Here is a 22,721-nt window from a genome sequence, read left to right as displayed (position 1 = left end):
GATTGGACAACACATTATACAATGTATATAGTCCAATCAAGACTGCAAAAGAGTTGTGGGATTCCTTGGACCATAAATATAAGACAGAAGACGCCGGAACAAAGAAATTTGTTGTCGGTCATTTTCTTGATTATAAGATGACAGATTCCAAGATAGTGATCAATCAAGTCCAAGATCTTCAACTTATTCTGCATGAAATACATGCAGAAGAAATGTCTCTGAGAGAGTCATTTCAAGTGGCAGCAATAATTGAAAAATTACCATTTTCTTGGAGGGATTTTAAAAATTATTTGAAACACAAACACAAAGAGATGTCATTAGAGGATTTGATTGTTCGCTTGAGGATTAAGGAAGACAACTGTGGGGCTGAAAAGAAAAATGGACGTCATCCTATGGAGGCTAAAGCAAATGTGGTAAAACAAAAGCGGCCAAAGAACAACAATAAGAAAATGAAGCATCCTGGAGAAAGTTCCAAACAAGGGTTCAACAAGAGCCAAAATTTCCAAGGCAAATGCTATGTATGTGACAAGCTGGGGCATCGTGCAAAGGATTGTAGCAAACGACGAACTCAAGGAGGGAACATGAAGAAAAACCTACTCAGGCCAACATAACAGAAGAAGAGAGTCTTTGTGCAATGGTTTCAGATTTAAATGTCTGGAATAGTTTCTGAAGTCAATTTGATGAGTAATCCCAAAACATGGTGCGTGGATACCGGTGCTACTCGCCACATCTATTCAGAAAAAAGGTTGTTCTCATCATATCAAGTGGTAGATAATGGAGAACAACTTTACATGGGCAATTCTTCGACTTCTAAAGTTGAAGGAAAAGGAAAGGTGGTACTGAAAATGACCTCAGGAAAGATGCTAACTCTTAATGAAGTGCTACATGTGCCAGAAATTTGCAAAAATTTAGTTTCTGGATCGTTGCTAAGCAAGAATGGTTTTAAACTAGTTTTTGAGTCTGATAAATTTGTACTGACAAAGAATGGAATGTATGTAGAAAAGGGCTACATGTGTGATGGGCTCTTCAAACTGAATGTAATGACTGTTGTTCCAACTATTAATAAGATTAACACATCTTCTGCTTATTTGCAAGAGTCTTCATGTATGTGGCATGGCAGATTAGGACACGTTAATTATGATACTTTGCGTAGATTAATTAACTTAGAATATTTGCCTAATTTTCAAATAGATCCAAATCACAAATGTAAAGTATGTGTTGAGGCAAAGTTAACTAAATCACCATTTCAATCAGTGGAGAGAAATACCGAGCCACTAGTTTAATACATAGTGACATTTGTGATTTGAAATTTGTTCAAACTCGAGGTGGGAAAAGATATTTTATCACTTTTATTGACAATAGCACTAAGTATTGCTATGTATATTTGCTGCGAAGTAAGGATGAAGCCTTAGAAAAATTCATTCAATATAAGAATGAGGTTGAGAATCAACTTGGTAGAAAAGTTAAGGCAATAAGGAGTGATAAAGGTGGTGAATATGACACACCTATTGGTAATTTTTGTACACAAGTTGGAATCATTCATCAAACCACTGCGCCTTATACACCTCAGCAAAATGGGGTTGTTGAGCGTAAAAATCGAACCTTAAAAGAAATGATGAATGCTATGTTAATAAGTTCGGGATTATCCCAGAACTTGTGGGGGGAAGCAATTCTCTCTGCTAACTATATTCTCAATAAAATACCCCATAAGAAAACACTGAAAACTCTTTATGCATTGTGGAAAGGTCAACAGCCTTCTTACAAATATCTGAAAGTATGGGGGTGTTTGGCTAAGGTAGCTATTCCTGACCCAAAAAAGGTCAAAAAAGGACCTAAAACTATTGATTGTATATTTATTGGGTATGCAGAAAATAGCAGTGCCTATCGATTTTTAGTACATAAAAGTGATAATTCTGAGATCCATGTTAATACAATCATTGAGTCAAGGAATGCATCGTTTTTTGAACATATATTTCCTTGTAAAATAACACAAGAGTCTCATTCTCCTAAAAGGTCTTATGATGATGCATTTGACAATAATCAAGGGCAATTTTGGGAACATCAAGAAGAGGAAAACATGGAAAGACCTAGGCAAAGTAAGAGAGCTAGGAAAATTAAATCTTTTGGTCCTGACTTCTTGACGTATTTAATGGAAAATGAGCCTCAAACTTATAAGGAAGCAATGTCTACTCCAGAAGCTCCTCTATGAAAAGAAGCAATCAATAGTGAAATTGAATCAATCTTACAAAACCATACTTAGGAACTGGTGAATCTTCCACCAGGTTGTAAACCTCTTGGATACAAGTGGATATTCAAGAGGAAAATGAAACCGGATGGCTCAATCGATAAATACAAGGCTAGACTTGTAGTTAAAGGTTATAGACAAACTGAAGGAGTAGACTATTTCGACACTTATTCTTCTGTAACAAGAATAACATCCATTAGAATGCTGATTGCTATTGCAACTTTGCATGATCTAGAAATACATCAAATGGATGTCAAGACTGCATTTTTTAATACAGATTTGAATGAGGAAATTTAAATGGAACAACCAGAAGGATTTATTGTTCCGGGACAGGAGAAGAAAGTGTGTAAAATTGTGAAATCTTTGTATGGGTTAAAACAAGCACCTAAACAATGGCATGAAAAATTTGACAATGTAATGATGTCAAATGGTTTTAAAATAAATGAGTGTGATAAATGTGTTTATGTGAAAAACACTAAAAAAGGATATGTCATTGTTTGCTTGTATGTGGATGACATGCTTATTATTGGCAGCAATAATGAGATAATAAAGACTACAAAGAAAATGTTAAACACTAAGTTTGACATGAAAGATATGTGAGTAACAAATGTTATACTTGGTATGAAAATCACAAAAACATCTGTTGGATATGCCTTGTCTCAAGGTCATTATGTTGATAAAATACTTGAAAAAGTTAATAAACATGACGACCATTTTGCTAAGACTCATATCAATGCTAATCTTTATTTAATGGAGAACTTAGAGGAAAGTATATCACAATTAGAGTACTCTCGGATAATTGGAAGCTTGATGTATCTCATGAACTGCACACATCCTGATATTGCTTATGCAGTTAGCAAATTGAGTAGATACATGAGCAATCCAGGGGTAGACCACTAAACAACAATAATGAGGGTACTTCGATATCTAAGATATACCCGTGACTATGGTCTAAGCTATCATAGATATCTAGTAGTATTAGAAGGATACAACGACGCAAATTGGATATCTGACACTATAGATTCTAAGTCTACTAGTGGCTATGTCTTTACCTTGGGAGATGCAACAGTTTCTTGGAAATCGTCCAAGCAAACATGCATTGCAAGATCCACAATGGAATATGATTTTATCGCTTTAGATAAAGCAAGAGAAGAAGTAGAATGGCTTCGTCACTTCCTAGAAGACATTCCAATGTGGCCAAAACTTGTGTCAGCTATCTGTATTTATTGTGATAGTCAAGCAGCCATGGCTAGGGCACAAAATAATATGTACAACGGTAAGTCTCGACATATTCGTCGTAGACACAATACCATTAGGCAACTGCTCTCAAATGGAGTTATATCCATTGAATACATAAGGTCAAAAGATAATATTGCGGATCCGTTAACAAAAGGTTTGACTAGAGAGCAGGTTATGAGATCATCGAGGGGAATGGGACTAAAGCCTATTACTTAAGAGTCACCTTAATGGCAACCCAACCTAGTTGACTGGAGATCTCAAGATCTAGGTTCAAAGGGACAACTGAATTAAGAATGACTCAGGAAGATCACTAAGGAGACAATCTCTTACCCATTTCTATGATGACATAGTGATGCCTGCAGTGATAATCAGGATAAGTTTTTACTTTTAATGGTTCTCATAACTTGGAAATCCAAGTGGGGTATAGCAAGATACTCTTAATGAGAATCACCTTTACGAGTGTAAACTGGGCCGATTTTATGAGAATTGAAAAGGCTGAATTCTCTAGAGCACTCATGAAAACCAGGAATTATCCAGGGCCAAAATGGGCACAACCGATATAACCAAGTTGTGTATGGAAATAAAACTGTGTGAAAGGTTGTTGTCTTGGTTTACACCAAAGACGGAACAGTTCAAGGCATCATGTCCACTGATTTGTCAGTAAATTTGATAACCTTTTACAAGGGAAGGTTCAAGGCCAAAAGCCACCTCTCATTTGTAGGATATTTCCAGTTTAGTACTCTTTGTGTCTGCATATTGTTACATGTTATTTTCATCAATTTCATTCATGTGGGGGATTGTTGGAAAATGGTTTTAAACCATTAATATTTTGAGCTTTAATTAATGTAGGACCCACGCATTATTTTAGATGGGTCAGCGTAGCAATTTTATTTCTTGTTATGTGGTGAACAAGAGTATGTTGTATGGTTGTTAAAACCATTAATGAATGAATGAGAAATCGACTCATAAACATAAACTTTGTAAGGAGGGGAGTTATGGACTGAGGTAGGCTCAATCCAAAACACACACGTGCAGGTGTGGATTGGGTTGGGTTGGCACTTATAATTTTTGGAGAAACCAGTTTTGGAAAAAATATATATATATAAAACTGAATTTCAAATTTTCAAATCTTGGTCCAACGGTCACCTTCCTTGACTTTAAATCTTGGTCCAACGGTCATTTACCTTGACCGAACAGTCACATTGCTTGCTACGGTTTGTGAAGTATATAAAGCCTCCATTTGGCAAGTTGGTTTATGGGCTTTTTTGGCTATTTTAGCCACAAAAGACAAAATAGGCTATTTTAGCCACAGCAAACAAAATATCACATCAAACCCATAATCATTACACTCTTCTCTCACAAAAAAAGTCAAAAAAGCCAAAAAGCCCAAACCAAGCTTTTTAGCCCAGGCTAAAATAGCCAAAAAGCCAAAAAGCCAACCTACTTCCCAAACGAAGCCAAAGGCATTGCAATCTCTCATTTTAGGGGTAGAAAAACCATTGATTAGATCCTAGTTTTTTGTCTTCTTGTGGTAGTGGACAAAACCATCATCATCTTCATTTATTTATTCATTTATTGTTTGTTGAGAGAGTTCTTACTACATATTTGGTTCGAAGCACACATAGATTGTAGTGCTACTTTTGTGTGTAGGTGATTGTTGTATCCTGGAGACAGGACATCCGTAAATCTCAAGCACCAGTGGAAAGGGCGAATTTCTATCTTAAAGACACAGTGTCCAAACATTGGCCTCAATCACACAATTGTTATTTATTTTGTTTTTGGTTTACAGTACTGTAAGTATTTTCTGTTACTTGGTTTTTATTTATTGAATATTGAATTTTGTTTTTGATATTTAATTAAATTAATTAATTTACCGGGAGTATCTTTTCAGCAATACATACATATTTGACAGACAACCAACCCTGAAATGCCATGTGAATATAATCAGACCTAATCAATTTTCACCCAGGCTCATTTACCTTAATGTTGTCTAATTTTTGTTAGCAATTTGAATATGTATTCAACCATAAGTTCATCTCTGAAAGGCGTATTGATTATGCTTGCCAATATTTGGTGGAAAAAGAAACTTGGTGAGGCCAACTCAAGTACTAGTTTTTGCATAGAAGTATTGCTAGTGAAGGACATTTCACTTGCCAAAAATAAAATATATATATATATATAAAGAAGGCAAAAACAACATTTCCATTTCATAAGAATTATAAAAAGTATGTCTACTGGCTGGAGTCAAATAGTTGCTTTAGAACGAAACCAAACTAAACCAAGTGTCCCACTCAATTGGGGTTGGCAAACTATTTGATGATAGTTATAGATCTTTCGTTGTGTATGACCAAATCATCTTAGTCTGTTCTCCCTCAACTTGTCTTCAATTGATGCGACTTCTTCCATTTCATGAATATATTCATTTTTAATTCTATCTTTCCTGGTTTTACCACACATATACCTAAACATTCTTATCTCAACTACACTCATTTTATGCACGTGTTGTTTCTAAGTTACCCAACATTGTGCTCAATAAAGTATCAATGGCCTTATAATTGTTCTATGAAAATTTTCTTTCAATTTTTTTGGTACTCATCAATCACATAATATGCTAGACACCCCCTTCACTTGAGCCAATTTACTTTGATTCTATGGATCACATTATTTCCTACTTTACTTAGGTAACAAAAATGTTCACTACTTGTTATCTCATAGTTTTCAATATTTACGTATCCATTATTTATTATTTCTACTTCTACTATACTAAAATTACATTCCATACTTTTAGTTTTATTTCTACTAATTTTAGACCTTTTTTGACTTAATGTTTTACTTCATATTTCTAATTTAGTGTTGAACTAAAAATATACTAAAAGGGCAGCAAAACCAATACTATTATCAGTTAATTATCATAGTCAAAATGAGTGTTCGATGAAACTTACAATGTTCAATTGTTCAAATTGCAAGTTGAAAGCTTTGTTATAGAACCAGAGTTTAATTACTCATTGTTTTCCTAAATGCTTATTTTGCCACCAAAAACATGAAGAATAGGGTTATTGAGCATATAGGGACAAAGGCTTTCAATCTCATTTGGAGGGGCCATTGTGGATTGGTATCCCTCGATAAAAAGAGGCCGTCAAGTTAGAGATGCTATTTTTTTAAAGAATGTTAGATTTGTAGCAATGTGGTGGGTTTAGAAATGCATCTATGGTGAACGAAGCGTTCCGATAGAATTGATAGAAGCAATGGGCCCTTGGCTAGTGGAAATCTTTTGGTTTTCCGTAGAAGGAGAAGGTGGTAGTAGTCAAGATTGATAAGATCAAGATTTTACATAAGATCATTTTGGAATCTACCGAACAAATGGTATGATCAGATTGAGATTCGTAAAATCCTATTAAAATAATATATATATATATATATATATAATAATTTTTATATTACCAAGCAATATTATCAAAATATAAATAAAATGACACCCCCCCTCTCCAAGAAAAAAAAAAACATGAGAATGTTGCTTAAATGATAGATTGATTCACTTGCACAACCTACCGAGGTTCAAATCCTCGCATTCTCACTTGAACAACATTCACATCTTTTCTTACTGGAAAGAAGATAAACTAAAATAAGAAAAGAACAAATAAACACTAAAATAACTCACCATCCCCGAAATTATTCATTGCCACAATCAACATTATTGAAAGTTTCATTAATGTTTGTGATGCTACTAGTGCCACCCAAATCCACTAACTGCAAATTGTGACATATGAGTTTTAATAATTAATGAATCGTTTGTTTAGGTGATAGAAAATATTTTTTATGAAAATTTTTTCTTAAAAAATATTTTTTTATAGAAAATAATTTTTAATATTTGATAGCGGTGGTGGTGGTGGTGGTGGAACGAAGGTGTAGGTAGAGGTGGAGGTGGTGGTGAGGTGATAGTTGCGGTGATGGCAACGGTGATGTTGGAGGTGGCCTTGGTGATAGTGGTGGAGGTGTGAGTAGTGATGGTGATGATATGGTGACATTGATAAAATTTTAATTTGAAAAACGTTTTTTGCTTTTTAAAAATAAAAATTATTTTTCTGCTCAAATAAAATTATTTTATATTGATCATGAAAAATATTTTTTTTATTGACTTTTGTTTTTTGTTTTTTCGTTATACTAAATATCAACAAATATGAAAAAAAAAATTATAAATTAAATATGACATTTTATTTCATTAACTAATTTTATCTTTTAATAAATTATTTTAACCTAATTATCTTTCCAAACACCCCGTAACGTGCAAAGTTCTATCCAAACCAATTTACACTACCCGTAGTTTACACCCAGTGTGCTTTTTTGGCCCAGAGTTTACACCCCTAGTTTACACCCCTAGTTTGTTCACCCTAGTTTACAAAATCGTCTCCAAACCGCCCGGTCGACGCAATGTGAAAAAATAGATCGAATCGAACCCTACGTTGCCAATTTTACGCCAACATACTCCCTTTCTCTCTCTAAAAGCTGAGGCGGCTACTCTCTCTCTCTCTCTGCGTGCTGTGAGTCGTGTTCAGGGGGCGGTGTGGTGATGGAGATCAAACTCGCCTTCTCGGCCGATTTCCCTCCGTTGGCCGTCATTGCCGCCGCAGAAATCGCCGGAATTTCTCTCTCTACCGATTCAGCTCTCCCTCCTGGTTCTCCTCCTACTTTCCTCTTCTCCACTGGGTATACTCACTTCACTCATCTTTTATATATACTTATCTGTATCTATGTAGGCAATTCTACTTTTACATTGTATTCATGAAGTTTTATTGAATCTATTCAATTTCTTTGGGGTTGATTATGATATGTGCATTCATCTGTTTGTTTTTTGTACATATTGATGTGTGTGTAGGTATATATACTAGAAGCTTTGCAAACTCAATGGTGTGCTATGAAAATCAATTGGTTGGTCCTTTATTGACCACAAAAAAAAAAAAAAGATTTAGTGGAAAAAAAAAAAAGTAATAAAAATTTAATGGGGAAATTATAAAAAAAAAAAAAAAAAACTTATGTAACAAAATAAATCATGAGTTTAAATTGACAACTTAAATTTTTGATTTGTTTTCAATTTAAACCATTTGCTTATTTCGATTAAGTAAAAACGATGGGAAAAAACTATTTTAGTCATAAAACCCAATGAAAAAGGATATTTTAGACATGTTCTGTACACAGTTTGATGACTAAAATATTATTTTTTCTCGATTTTACTTTACGGAAATAGGCTTTTAGTTTGGATTGAAAACAAATCAAAAAATAGGGTTTAAATTGGCGAAATTAAAAACTTCAGTGTTTATTTTGTTACGAGGGCCAAACTTCCGTTTTGTTTGTTTGTTTGTTTGTTTGTTCGTTATAATTTCCCAAATTTAAAATAGAAAGTGAGACAATTGCAGGCTATTTGGGAATTAAAAAAAGTGTGACAAAGTGTCACCAAGTTGTAGGCTTTATATAATAGAATATACCAAGAGGGGTGTACATGCAATGGGTGTGTTATGAAAACCAGTTGGTTGGTTTTTTATTGACAAAAATGAAAAATTTAGATAAAGCGAAAAAGAAAACTGAACGAGTTAAATAAATTTGGAATTGGAAATTTAAAATAAAAAAATGAGACAGTTGCAGAGTAATTTGGTAATGAAAAATCTGTGACAAAGTTCACTGAGTTGTATTGTAGGTTTTATATAATAGATAGAGTAGATTAGACGCTGTGCACCCAATGTATGTGCTATGGAAATCAATCAGTTGGTCTTTTATTGACAGAAAAAGTGTAGATGAAGAGAGAAAGAAAACTGAATGAGTCATAGAAATTTGAAATTTAAAATTTCAAATAAGAAAGTGAGACAGTTGTAAGGAATGAAAAGCTGCGACAAAGTTTCACTGAGTTTGTAGGCTTTATATAATAGAATAGAATAGATGTATATATTACTATGACAAAGCATGTTTGGTTCTACTATTGCTGGTTTTGGGCGGGGTGATTAAAACAACCTAGTTTGTTTCTATTCTAATTAGAATTTGCATCAGTTATGATTAATTGTGCAGGTTCGAATTGATAAATTTTAGTTTGTTCTTATTATAATCCATTAGAACTTGCATCAGTTATTACTAATTGCTGGTTTCAATTGAGAAACTTTAGTATGTTCTTATTATATGTCATTAGCACTTGCATCAGTTATGGCTAATTGTGCACGTTTGGATTGAGAAATTTCAGTTGGTGGTGATTTATTATCATTTTTGGTCTCTGAATCTATCTTCTCTCAAAACTTTACATAGAACAGTTACAATAGCTGGTGGAATGGTGTAAAAGGTTTGAATAAACAACAATAATAGAGGAAGCATATTTTAGTTCAGAATCTTAAATGGCATCACTTTAGATGAGCGTTTATTTGAAATTTCTAGGTATGTCACATATCGGGGTTAAAATATCATTTATTATTTGCAATAAATCTTAGCATAATTCTAGGGATGTGGATGTATGTACATGATGGTTAATGGTTCCATATTTGTTAGTTGTTTATCCTTCTGGTACAAGATATGGTTGTTTATGGTCTAGGAAGTATAGATACGGATACGAGATACGGATATGACACGATACGGATACGGCGATACGAGAAAACCTAAAAAAATAGGATACGGGTACGGCTATGATACGTTTGTGGAAAATATGTTTTTTAAAATTATTAATAGTGAGTTATACATAAGCTAAAGAATGTTAAGAAATCACAATGTAATTTTATAATGCATAATACTATCCTTTAAGAATTTTGTATTAATTTAAGCTAGTAGCTTGTTTACTTTTTAAATTTTTTATAGGTCTTGCAAATATTTCATTTCAGTATCAAGTTTAATATATTTATATTACAATAATAGAACAATTCACAACTTGTCCCTATGTTTTTTCCTTTGACACTAGTGAAAAATATTATATTCAAGTTTACTTGCTTATTTATTTATTGATATTTAATTTTTCCATTGTTATATTCTTTTGTTAATTCTTAGTTTCTATGTAGTTATAGGGGACATGCAAGAAATAATTAGGATACATCAATTTGATAAATTATATTATTTAACTCACTATGCTCTTCTTATCGAAGAACTTAACAAAGTATTAAAAAAATATTCTTATATTTATACTTGCAATTATATTACATTCTATTACTATGCAATAAATGTTACAATTCTAATTTCATAAAACAAGTAAACATGACTTGGAGTATCCGATACTTCAAAATTAAGTATCCGATACTCTAAAATTAATGAAAAATTAATTAAGAAGTATCCGATACTTTTAATAAGTATCCGATACGTATCCGTGAGTATCCAAGGAGTATCGGTATCCGATACGGATACGATACGGATACGTCACCCTATTTGAAGTATCCGTGCTTCATAGTTTATGGTGACTATCTATGTAAAATGACAAACTTTAAAACACAACTGCATACTACATTTAATGTTTAGTTTCATTTCATCTTATTACATTTTACGAAGGTTTGAACCTTTTCATATATGCCATTTATGGTCATATTTATCAATCTTGGATCCATGTTCAGCTGTTTGCAAATGCATGTTCAATGCTTGGCTTTAATGAAACTCAATTTTTATCCAGGCTGAAATTGCATGGAACAAATGTGCTTCTCCGTTATCTTGGTCGGGCAGCAAGCATTTCCAATTTTTACGGGCAGGATGCCTTTGAATCTGGTCAGGTACTTACTGCGCTTTTCTGAAGTTTGAAGTATTTAACTGCCCTTCAGCCTCCAACCCCCTTTTGTCCCCTACAGAATTACCTTTTTTTGTTGTTGTTTTTCTCTATTCAATATTTGCTAATTTCTTTCATTGATTTTGGTTTTTCCCTTCTTCCAGATTGATGAATGGCTAGAGTATGCCCCTGTTCTGTCATCAGGTGCTGAATTTGATGGAGCATGTAACTATATTGATGGATATTTGTTGAGGCGTACCTTTCTAGTTGGTCATTGTTTGTCTATTGCAGACATAGCCATCTGGTCTGGTCTGGCAGGTAAAAAGCTTGGGACACTGCCTAGTTGGTCATAGTTTTTCCCAGATTGATTGCTCCTTATTTTTTGGCAAAGTAATTGTGTAATTACTTGTTTGCGTATTGATGGCTCCGGTCTCTTTACCCTAGAATTTGTGCAATCAGATAGTAATGGTTCATTTTCAGATATTAACAGTTTATTTTCTTGTGACACTTGTCATCAATGTTGATCCATGTCTTGATCTTTTCTCGCTGACCCCAAACTGTAAAGCTTTTGTGTATTTCAACAACAGTTCTGTAATAAGTGCTCAAGTTTGCTCTTTGCAGGAGCTGGGCAGAGATGGGAAAGTTTGAGGAAATCAAAGAAATTCCCAAACCTAGTACGGTGGTTCAACTCGATATCGACCGAGTATGATGTCGTCTTGAACAAAGTTACCTCAGCTTATGTTGGAAAACGAGTTTTGGGAAAGCCAGTAGCGGCCAAGGCAAAAGGAAAAGAGCAACAGCTGGTTGATCAGCAATCCAAGAATGCCAATAGCAATGTTAATGACAAGGGAAAAGCAGGAAGCCGATCCACTTTTGAAGTAGATCTTCCAGAGGCTGAAGTTGGAAATGTGCGATTGCGATTTGCCCCAGAGCCTAGTGGCTACCTTCACATTGGGCATTCTAAAGCAGCCTTATTGAACCAGTACTTTGCTCAAAGGTACCAAGGTCAGGTGATTGTGCGTTTTGATGATACAAATCCTGCTAAAGAGAGCAATGAATTTGTGGAAAGTCTGCTGAAAGACATAGAAACTTTGGGTATTAAGTATGAGACTGTTACGTATACTTCGGATTACTTCCCAAAATTAATGGAAATGGCTGAAAAATTGATTTCTGAGGGGAAGGCTTATGTTGATGATACACCACGTGAACAAATGCAAAAAGAAAGAATGGATGGCATTGAATCAAGATGTAGGAATAACAGCCCCGACGAAAATATGAAATTATGGAAAGAGATGATTGCCGGATCCGAAAGGGGTTTGCAGTGCTGTGTCCGTGGGAAGTTGGATATGCAGGATCCAAACAAGTCACTGCGGGATCCAGTATATTACCGCTGCAATCCGATTCCTCACCACCGGATTGGGTCAAAATATAAGATATATCCAACTTATGATTTTGCATGTCCATTTGTTGATGCTATTGAAGGTATAACTCATGCTCTACGATCAAGTGAGTATCATGATCGCAATGCTCAGTATTATAGGATTCAAGAGGATATGGGAGTTCAAAAGGTGCACATATACGAATTCAGTCGACTTAATATGGTATATACACTTCTTAGCAAGCGCAAGCTTCTATGGTTTGTTCAAAATGGAAAAGTTGAAAGTTGGGATGATCCTCGTTTCCCAACTGTTCAAGGCATTGTGCGAAGAGGTCTCAAAATTGATGCATTGATACAATTCATTCTAGAACAAGTAAGACATTACACTCCTACAATACATTCATAAAACTTATCCTAGTTGCGGTGCAATATAATAATATGCAGATGAATGGCTTTATTTGGATAAAATCCCAGACACAGATTATACAGAAAAACGTTTCTTGTTTGGGTTATTTTTGTATTTTATTTTTGGACTATGCACAAATGACATATAGCTCTGGGTGTTATCTTTATATATTGATGAGGATTTTCCTTTCCCCTTTTTGTGCTATGCCTGTGTGTTTTGGGGTGGGCATATAGTACAATTTATTTATTTTTCTATGGAGGGGGAAAAAAGTTTGAAGTATTGATTCTTTGCATCTGCATCCACACAACACTTATTACGTAGTGCAACTGTGCTGTACAGAAGAATGTCATTATGTCTACTCTTCTATAAGAAGTAGGCTTCCATAGTTTTTGTTCCCCTGATGCTTAAATCTACTTTTAGTTTTATTTTTGATATTTGATTATTTTACATTTTTCAGGGAGCTTCGAAGAATCTGAATCTTATGGAATGGGATAAACTATGGACCATTAATAAGAAGATTATTGATCCTGTGTGTCCCAGATACACTGCTGTGATTGAAGAAGGACGTGTCTTGTTAACCTTAATTGATGGGCTGGAGAAACCTTTTGTTCGCATCATACCAAAGCATAAGAAATATGAAGGTGCTGGAGATAAGGCGACAACTTACACAAGGCAAATTTGGATTGACCGTGCTGATGCTGAATCCATCTCAGTTAATGAGGAAATAACCTTAATGGATTGGGGCAATGCAATAGTAAAAGAAATCAAGAAGGGCGAGCATGGAAATGTCACTGAGTTAACTGGAATTTTACATCTTGAAGGATCTGTCAAGACCACGAAGTTGAAGCTTACCTGGCTACCTGAAACAAGTGAACTTGTGAATCTCTCTTTGGTGGATTTTGACTATCTAATTACAAAAAAGAAGGTGCCTACTACATAACTGATAACTTAAACTCTTTTGTGTCTTTTACAGCACCAATGTATTCCTGTCATCATATTTTATTTGATAAGGTAATTTTATCAGAAAAGATGGCAACAAAAGGGGCACAAACATGGGACACAACATATACAAAAAGACTTATACTACTCCTATATATATCTGCATGATATACAACTTACCCATTAAGAGAATAAAATCTTGTACTGAAAAAAGAAAGGCCTCCTTGAGCCAAAAATACAAGAAGACGAACATTGTCTTTTTAGAGATGATAACGAACTCTGCATTTTTCTAATATTTCATATTCCTCTCAATCCTTAGACACCACATAATGTATAGAGGAACAGTCTCCTAAGCCTTTCTGAATCTCCCTTAAGGACATCCTCTATTACCATGAATTCAATTTCTTAATTACCATCGATCATTCCACCCCAAACGACTCTGAATATCACACTCCACACCTCTTGAGCTACTGAGCTGTGCAATAATAGGTTATTCAAACTTTCCATCTCCGTCTTGCTTGTGGTATCAATAAAGCATAAACTTGCCTCTTCTCAAATTATGCGTTGTCGGGATAGCTTCACAAGAAGGCTGCCTTGGGTGAGATCTAGCTTTTTTTCCGTCAACAGGATTCTTAAGTTAAGACTTTTGGATTATCCTAAAGACCATATTAGATCTACACATCCATGTCAAAACATGGATTAGAAAAATGCAAAATTTATTCAAGCAAGGAGAAAACGCAAAACTTATTCTGCTATTGGATTTACTCTTCCATTTACTTCATCATTGCAGAAAGTACTAATTGAGATGCTTTTTGCCCATGATTTTATGAAATATACTCTTCATGATGAGTCATGGTTGTTAGATGCAGTGAAACTTGAAACCTAAACATGTAAATGTAGATAAGATATGTAACATTCGTTAGTTCTTGGTTGAGAAAACTTGAGTTTATCTGTTTATTTATTATTTAAAGCAAACTCCAGATAATTACAATCTATGATATGAACCATATAGTTTGTGCTTTTACTTTTGTTTCTTTTGGAGGACTCCTTGTCCACTTCTTGTGTTTTTTTCTTCTTTTAATGAAGTTTCATTTTGTTGATGATAAAAAAATAAGAAAAAAGAAAGAAAAAAAAGAACAATATATGATGTGTATGTGCACGCTGGTGCATCATAAATCATGAAGAGAGGATGAAAGTAAAAGTTCTATAACTGGTCATATATAATGAATAAGAAACAGTCTTTATCCCTGCATATATTTGTGAATGAGCGGTGACTGAAAAATGTGGTGTAAGATTTGTGGACACCTGGATGCTGGCAACATGCATCTAATTCACCAAATGTCCATTTAAAAAATGTATATATGTTGATGGATCCTTATGCTTCACATTAGGTATACAATCTGAATGTTATTCTTGTTTATATTGAGCTGAACAATATTAAACTCTCGGTGTTTGTAACTGTTTGCGCTTGCAGCTAGAAGAAGGAGAGGATTTCCTTGATGTGCTTAACCCATGTACAAGAAAGGAGACTGCAGCACTAGGGGATTCAAACATGCGAAACTTGCAGCGTGGAGAGATACTGCAGCTGGAGAGAAAAGGCTATTTTAGATGTGATGTCCCCTATGTCAGACCCTCGAAGCCCATAGTTCTTTTTGCCATTCCTGACGGTAGGCAGCAAACAGGATTGAAGTAAGACTTCGAAGTTCTCATCTCTTTCATTTGATGTGTATTTGAAGAAGTCTTGATGTATACCTGAGTAATCTTTTTTCTAAACTTTACAAACTACTTTGAAGTTCTCATTTCTTTCATTTGATGTGTATTTGAAGAAGTCTTGATGTAATACCTGAGTAATCCTTTTTCTAAACTTTACAAGCTTGCTAATCAACTTTAACTAGTTCTATTTCGCGTCTTTAAATCATTGGTGTGTTTTGGTATACATGATCCTTGGTAGATGTACGCAAAGGAAAAATCAAGTTAACTTTTGTTTTATATTTATAGGAGTTTTTTGTTGTTGGTCTGTATATGTATCTGTTATACTTTTGCTGGAACTTTCTTTTGTGATGTTTCCTATTATTTGGATTAGCATAGGTTAACTGCAGTTCTATTTCATGAAAGTCCATGAATAGGCACACATTTCAGACACCACCATCGTACAACCTTGATGAAAGGCAGGAAGTTCAGTTTATCACTCTTATACACGGGCACACCGAGGATACAATAATAATACATTTTGATTTGTTATATATATGAATATTATATCTACAAACAATTAAAAATAGTGAAAAATTAGGTCAGTTGTTTGCCTTCATAATACGATAATATGATTAGCACGGACTACATGTTTATATTGTGGTGACTATGAATTTATGATGATTTATTTATTTATTTATTATTATTTATTTTTTATAGCTCATCATGACAAAATAAACCTGTCCTGGGGTGTATCCAAAGGTTGGACTTGTGTTCCCATTGTGTCTGGACAAAGAAAAGGGGTGTCCAATACGTATCTTGGCCGTGTTCAAGGAGTGGAATGTCACACAGATATGACAATTAAGTGTAAAGAGTCGGTGCTTCATAGCTAGGAATTATAATCATAATAATGTATTTATCCTAACCTGCCAATTAGGTTACTTCCATATTGTTAATCCATCTCATACTTGGGGTTGCATGGTGATGTGTTCTAAAATAGAGCCGTTGACACGCTTTGACCATTTGAGATTCAAAATGTTGCTTGAACAAATTTATTTTTTTGTTCGCTTAGGTGCGATTAAGAACAACAGTCTTGTAATCATTGTTTAATTTGCAAAACATTTCCACTGTCTTTTATTTCTTTCTTTCTTAGTTGTTGCTTGTCACTTTGTGGCTTTGATTAAGTTTCTTCTGCAAAGATGCCTTTTGCTTATCCGAGGTGTGGAGGCTTAAGTAGGTAGCATGATAAGATTATTTATGTGAATTGTTAACTGCAATGCTAGTAGATTAATATTGATTCAATCTTAATGCTTAGCCTAATGTATAAAGAAATAATTAAAATTTTAACAAGCACAGTAGTTAGTTTATCCGAATCCTTGCCTATGACAGGCGCTGCTTAAAAAATAAGTAAGCCCATTCATTCTTGATAGTTGGCTTGGGTGATTTTATTATTATTATTTTTATATTTTTGACATTCTCTACAAAGTGGGTAGGTATGGAAAGGACAATTATTTATGTTTGGTAACATTTGTGTTTATTATTTTTTTATGTGTTATTTATTTTTATTTTTTTTGTTAAAACAGCGTTTGAGAGTTGTTTTGTTTTGAAAAAACTGTAAACAATTTTTCTTCCTCCTCCCTTAGCCATCTTCTTCCACCATTCTCCCATTATCTCTGGCGGTGGTCAGTCTTTACCGCTGATCATCTACTCCGGCCACAACCCTCTGTGGCTACTCACAATATATATATATATATATATTGTTTGTTTTGAAAACATATTTATCAACATGTTATTTGGTTTTAGTAATAGTACATATAAACATAAACACGGTTCTCCTTTTTTTCAGGTAAAAAGAAAACAGAAAACGTAAATTGTAAACATTATTAATGACACTGTAAACATTACGAAATGTTAATGTCCCAGAAGTACTCGTTAACAAAAGATTATGTTATAATATGTTGAATCATCTACTCTAGTAACTTGAAATTGTTCATCTGATTATGCTAATCAAAATCATTCTCAATCATTTTTGTTGATAGGTTCAAGCTTCTGTTGCTTTTCTATTTGTTCATCATAGGGGGAGAAGAAAATGAAGTACTAGTTATTACTGCACTAGTTTTGTCTCTCTTATGTCATTGCCTTGGAAATAATTGTGGAAAATAACCAGACCCATAATGAGATGTTGCTGGTGAGGGTTGAACGTTTGGTTCATCTCACTATATGCAATTTTTATCAAATACTTCATGACGATTTTTGGGACCCATTAATTGTCTGGTATGCCCAAAAGTAAAATTACCCTATTGTAATGATTGAAACAAAATGAAGAGTTGTTTCTTAATCCAAAAAAGTTAAGGCCACCAATTCAACTTTTTTAGTATAGACAAAAACTTTAAAGGTCACCGACTAGATGCACCCCTTTGGAAATGGAGCCCCAATCATGGTGTGTGATGAAATTTTAACCAATGAGTAAGAGTAACATATAATCTAATTATCCATACAAGATAATAATGGACAAAAATTATTCAGTAATATCAAAATATTATTGTACGCGGTTTTAAATATATATGCATTGATTGTTATATGTTGGAATTTTGTATTTTTTGATATCCTTATGTATCCATATATTAGTTTATATATGGTTCAATAGTGATTGATATATGATCATATCAGTGTTATTGATATGTCTGTTTTAATATCATAACTTAGGTCTCGTTTGGGAACATGCTAATTTAGTAACTTTTTAACTATTTGGCTAAAATATGAGCTAAAAAAAATTAGTATGTTTGGAATGATTTTTGGACTTTTTACGAAAAGATATGCAAAAAGTAGAGAGAAAAGAGAATCTTTGACTTTTTAGTATGAGTTGTTGGCTTTTTGGCTAATTTAATAACTTTTTAACTTTTTAGCTAAAAAAGAAGGTTCCCAAACGAGGCCTTAATATCATGCTACCGTAACGGTTGTATGTAATGCTCTCAACAAATGAGATGCACAAAAAGGTAGGAAGAGGATTGATTTTATCTTCCACTCAATTGACCAAAGTGAGGGGTTGTTTGGGGTGTCCTAAATAAGTGTATTTTTTGTCTTTTTGGACTAAAAAATTAAGGGAAAAAAATATGGATGTTTGGGTTAATTTTTTGACTTTTTATGAAAAAATGTAATAAAAAATTGTAAAAATTAGTTTGTAGAGGAAAATTAAGATTGAGAATTGTGCAGCCGTAATTGTTGATTTTTGGTGAATAGTGTTAACTTTTTAACTTTTTTAGTAATTTTTTTACTTTTTAATTTTTTTTACATACCCCAAACTTGGCCTGAGTCTGATCGGCTCCATTGATCTCATTAGTAGTTCAGGAGCAAGATGTGTATTGAGTTAGTTGTCCAAGACTAATATCAAATGGTTTTTTGGTCCATAACATTATATGGATTCACATACAAAAGAAATTCAAATGTCCACCCAATAAATTACCCATGAATCCTTATCAATGAACAACAAATTAAGAAAACAACAATGCCCCCAAACACATTCAAGCGTCCATAGTTACTTGGGTGCAAGCCTTGACTTGATCTTCTCAATCTCCTTGGTACCAACTTGGAAGGTCATAGTCAACACATGATCTGGCACCGGCGGCGTGGAGGCGAACAATGTGGTGGCGATGGATTGGGTCCCGGGCAACTGACTATTGAAGGCGGCGATGACAGCTGCAGAAACATCACCATTATTCTTCTGGAAATGAACCAAACCTCTCGGAAACACAAATACGTCACCCTTTTTGATGGACTTGGAAACTAGTACACCAGCTGTGGTGATAAAACCCACATCCAATTCGCCTTCGAGCACGAACACTACTTCAGTGGCGCGTGGGTGGGTGTGCGGTGGGTTTAGGCCTTTGGGGGCATAGTCGATTCGGGAGAGGGACACTCCAAGGGTGTTGAGCCCTGGGATTTTTTCCACATTGGCTGGAGTCACCTTTGAACCCATTGTGTTGTTGGTGAGACCTGGGTTGGCTAGGCCATCAAAGAAGAAGTCTGATGAGTTGAAGGTTGGCTTGCATGCAAACCCATTGACTTTCACACCTGTATTACACAGATAAACACATATTTCATTAATTTTGCCAACCCATTTACTAGCTATTTTGTTTGAAAAATGAAAGTAGAAACCTTTAATTTCAGAACACTATAAATTAAATCATTTGGTAAAGAATTGTGGAACCATATGGGTTGAAGACTTGATTTAGTGAAACCCATAACCCATGATGCACAACATGAAATGCGCATGCTGTCACAATAATTTTTAAAAAATAGCATGGGAACACATTCAAAATATATTTAACTGTGGCTTCGTTTGGGGAAGTTGCTATTTTAGTAGGCTAGTTTAGTTTTTGACTATTTTAGTAGGCTAAAATTTTTGTGTTTGAGAAGATGATTGGATTTTTTTATAGTTAGATATGATGTTTGTGAGAGAAAAAATGAAATGATTATGGATTTGATGTGATATTTTATCTTATTAACTATTTTAGCCTATTTTGTCTTTTTGTGAATTTTAACCTTAACTAGGCTATTTTTTTCCTTGCCAAACACCCCCTGTGTATATTTATGTCATATATATAAATGCTTCAATAAAAAATAATAGAAATATAAAATAATACTAATTTCTAAAATTTAAAAGAGAAAGGGTAAATTACACTAACCTCTGTTGAGATTTGGAGAAAATATAGTAAGCTCCAAAGTTTCTAAAATTTTACCTTTTTATTTTTTTTTTAAATTTTTTCATCATTAGTTTCTAGGTTATTTTGTTTATACTTGTAACCTATTTTACTGGTATCTAAGTGAGAAACATGTCTTTACCAAATATCCAAAACAAAGTCTAATTTTTAATTTAATTTTTTAAAAATAATTGAACACATTTGAATGTGTCATGAACACACCAGAAGTGTCGGTAACTCTTAACCCATTGCTGTTAGACCAAACAGAGTAAACCAGCAGAGTCAATGGTCGGTTGACTTGACAATTCTAATTCAAATCAACAAAAAAATAAATAAATAAATAAATAAAAAACAAAAACAAAAGAGTGGTTGGTTTTTGAACAAAGTTAACTATACATTGATGCAACTAAGGAAATGGCAGAAGTTTTTGATAGTGAATACCAGAAGAAGAATCGGCGACGCAAACATCTTGAAGCAAGTCAGGATCTGCAGAAACAGAGATACAAATGAAGGCTAAAGCCACCATGATCATCATCACTGCTGTGAGTTTTGCCATAAAAAGCAAAAGCAATCAAAGCTTGAAAATAAGAACACAAATGGGGGATTTGGAAATTGGAACACAGAGACAGGGGAGAGAAGCAAAAGTAGGAGTGTTATTTATAAGCAAAGAATATTTTGTTAGAGAGAGAAAGAAAAGTCTTGGAGAGAGAGAAAAAGTTGGGGGAGCCCAGCTAGTGAATGTTAAAGGCACGAAACAAGACGACTTGTACTTGGACCAAAAGTGAAGGCACCTACATAACCCATAAAACACGCCCCACAATGCATTAGGAGAGGTTTTTTTTTTATTTTTTTTATTTACAGGAAGGGAAGAAATGATGTTCTGAAGTATCCGTGGGCTTAGTTTTCGGAATAATTGGTTGTCAGTGTGATTTAATCAAATTCATAGAAATAACTGGTTGTCAGTGTGATTTAATCAAATTCATAGAAAGGAATCCATCACTAAAGTATTAATAAAACTCAATCATACATCAAGGACGAATCCAAAATATGATTAGAATACATAATGAGATCTTCGTAGACAACCGCTGAAATCACCTAGCATTAGGAGACTCTAAGGACTTCAATTAGACCTCTGTTTTAGGGCCATTTCTTTGACAACATCTGTGATTAATTTATGATCTATTTCGTCACTTCGTGCCGTTCACTTGATCTGATGACTCTGGCCCACATGACTTTTTATATAGGAAAAATGTCAAATCAATGATATTTTGAAAAAGTTCCATTGAATTATAATTTTTCCTTTTATATAAATGGATCCAGAATAGTGCTGTTGCGGGGCCAAAAGCAAAACATTGGCAAGTGTAGCTGCTGGGTCAGAATAGGTTAGATCGAGTTAAATAATTATTATTGAAGATAAGCTAATAAGTAATGAGAATACTTTATATAACTATGAAAATTTGGTATTTCAATGATCCATAGCTAGAAAAATATAACTTATAACAAAAATTTAACTATTATTCAAGAGCATGTTTGATATGATAGAATGGAATGAAGAATAGAATGAGTAGTACGGTGGTGGTAGTATGATGGTGTGGTGATTGTGGCAGCTACTATGGTGGTAGTTGTGGTGGTAGGGAAGTGAAATGGGTGTAGGAGAAAGGAATGGTGGTGGTAGCTAAGTGATAATTTTTGTTAAGTACCAACAAAAAAAATAATAATGAAATTTTATGGTGATTTCATGATGGAATGGAATGACTATTCTATAGGTTGGAGGAAAGAATCATATTTTGTTGAAATAGTAATTCCAAATTTCAATGGAATGACTATTTACACTTAGATAAGGCGTACCAAATAAGAAAAATAAAACAAAAAGTTAGAATGTGCATTTCATTCTAACCTATTCCATCGTACTACCAAATGTACTCTTAAGTGGTAATAAATAATAGATCGCACTATATACATAGATTTTTGAAATTGACTCATAAATGAGTGAAACATAAATTTTTTTAAGTGAATAAAAAAGTTACAATAGATACGATAATGATTCGTAATTAACGTCGCAAAAAAACTTAGGAGGCTTTTTGTGGGAAGGGATATATACCATAGCTGTCTCCCAGATGGAAGATGAGCAAACTAAAGAGGAAAAAGAAAAAAAAAAAAAAATGAGAAACAAATTTAAGTGAAAAAAAACGAAGAAAAAGTAGTCTGCGGACTGAATGAAAGAAAGAGGGAAAGAGAAATGATTAATTATTTAAAGAAAAAATTCCTTTGAGCAGACTATATGTATTAATAAATAGTACATGGGAAAAATTATAAAATTTCTGAGAGGGGCCAAGTATAACTAAGGGAGAATTACACTGATATGGTGCTAGTGAATTATATTTACCAAAATGTAAAAAAAATATTATAAATAT

General features: G+C 33.8%; 2 protein-coding genes across 2 annotated transcripts; one reads left to right on the top strand and one right to left on the bottom strand.

Moving 5' to 3' along the window:
• The first annotated feature begins 7,770 nt into the window (after positions 1 to 7,770).
• On the top strand, positions 7,771 to 15,833 carry LOC114283104 (Glutamyl/glutaminyl-tRNA synthetase, class Ic). Its single transcript, XM_028225936.2, has 6 exons — positions 7,771 to 8,188; positions 11,106 to 11,202; positions 11,360 to 11,513; positions 11,817 to 12,946; positions 13,437 to 13,904; positions 15,393 to 15,833. The coding sequence occupies exons 1-6, from the start codon at positions 8,052 to 8,054 to the stop codon at positions 15,609 to 15,611; spliced, it is 2,205 nt and encodes a 734-aa protein (XP_028081737.2). The 5' UTR covers positions 7,771 to 8,051; the 3' UTR covers positions 15,612 to 15,833.
• A 3,156-nt stretch (positions 15,834 to 18,989) lies between these two features.
• LOC114283105 (germin-like protein 5-1) lies at positions 18,990 to 21,256 on the bottom strand. The gene is made up of 2 exons (XM_028225937.2): positions 20,749 to 21,256; positions 18,990 to 19,678 (listed from the first exon to the last, which is right to left on the bottom strand). Exons 1-2 carry the CDS (start codon positions 20,861 to 20,863, stop codon positions 19,143 to 19,145), a joined length of 651 nt encoding a protein of 216 aa, XP_028081738.1. The 5' UTR covers positions 20,864 to 21,256; the 3' UTR covers positions 18,990 to 19,142.
• Positions 21,257 to 22,721: the final 1,465 nt, after the last annotated feature.

Source organism: Camellia sinensis, chromosome 5 (genome assembly GCF_055761805.1).
Source record: "Camellia sinensis isolate YWXY chromosome 5, ASM5576180v1, whole genome shotgun sequence".
NCBI classification, from domain to species: Eukaryota; Viridiplantae; Streptophyta; class Magnoliopsida; order Ericales; family Theaceae; genus Camellia; species Camellia sinensis.
Note: the sequence above shows the minus strand (reverse complement) of the source record. Positions and strands in the feature narration are given on the sequence as shown.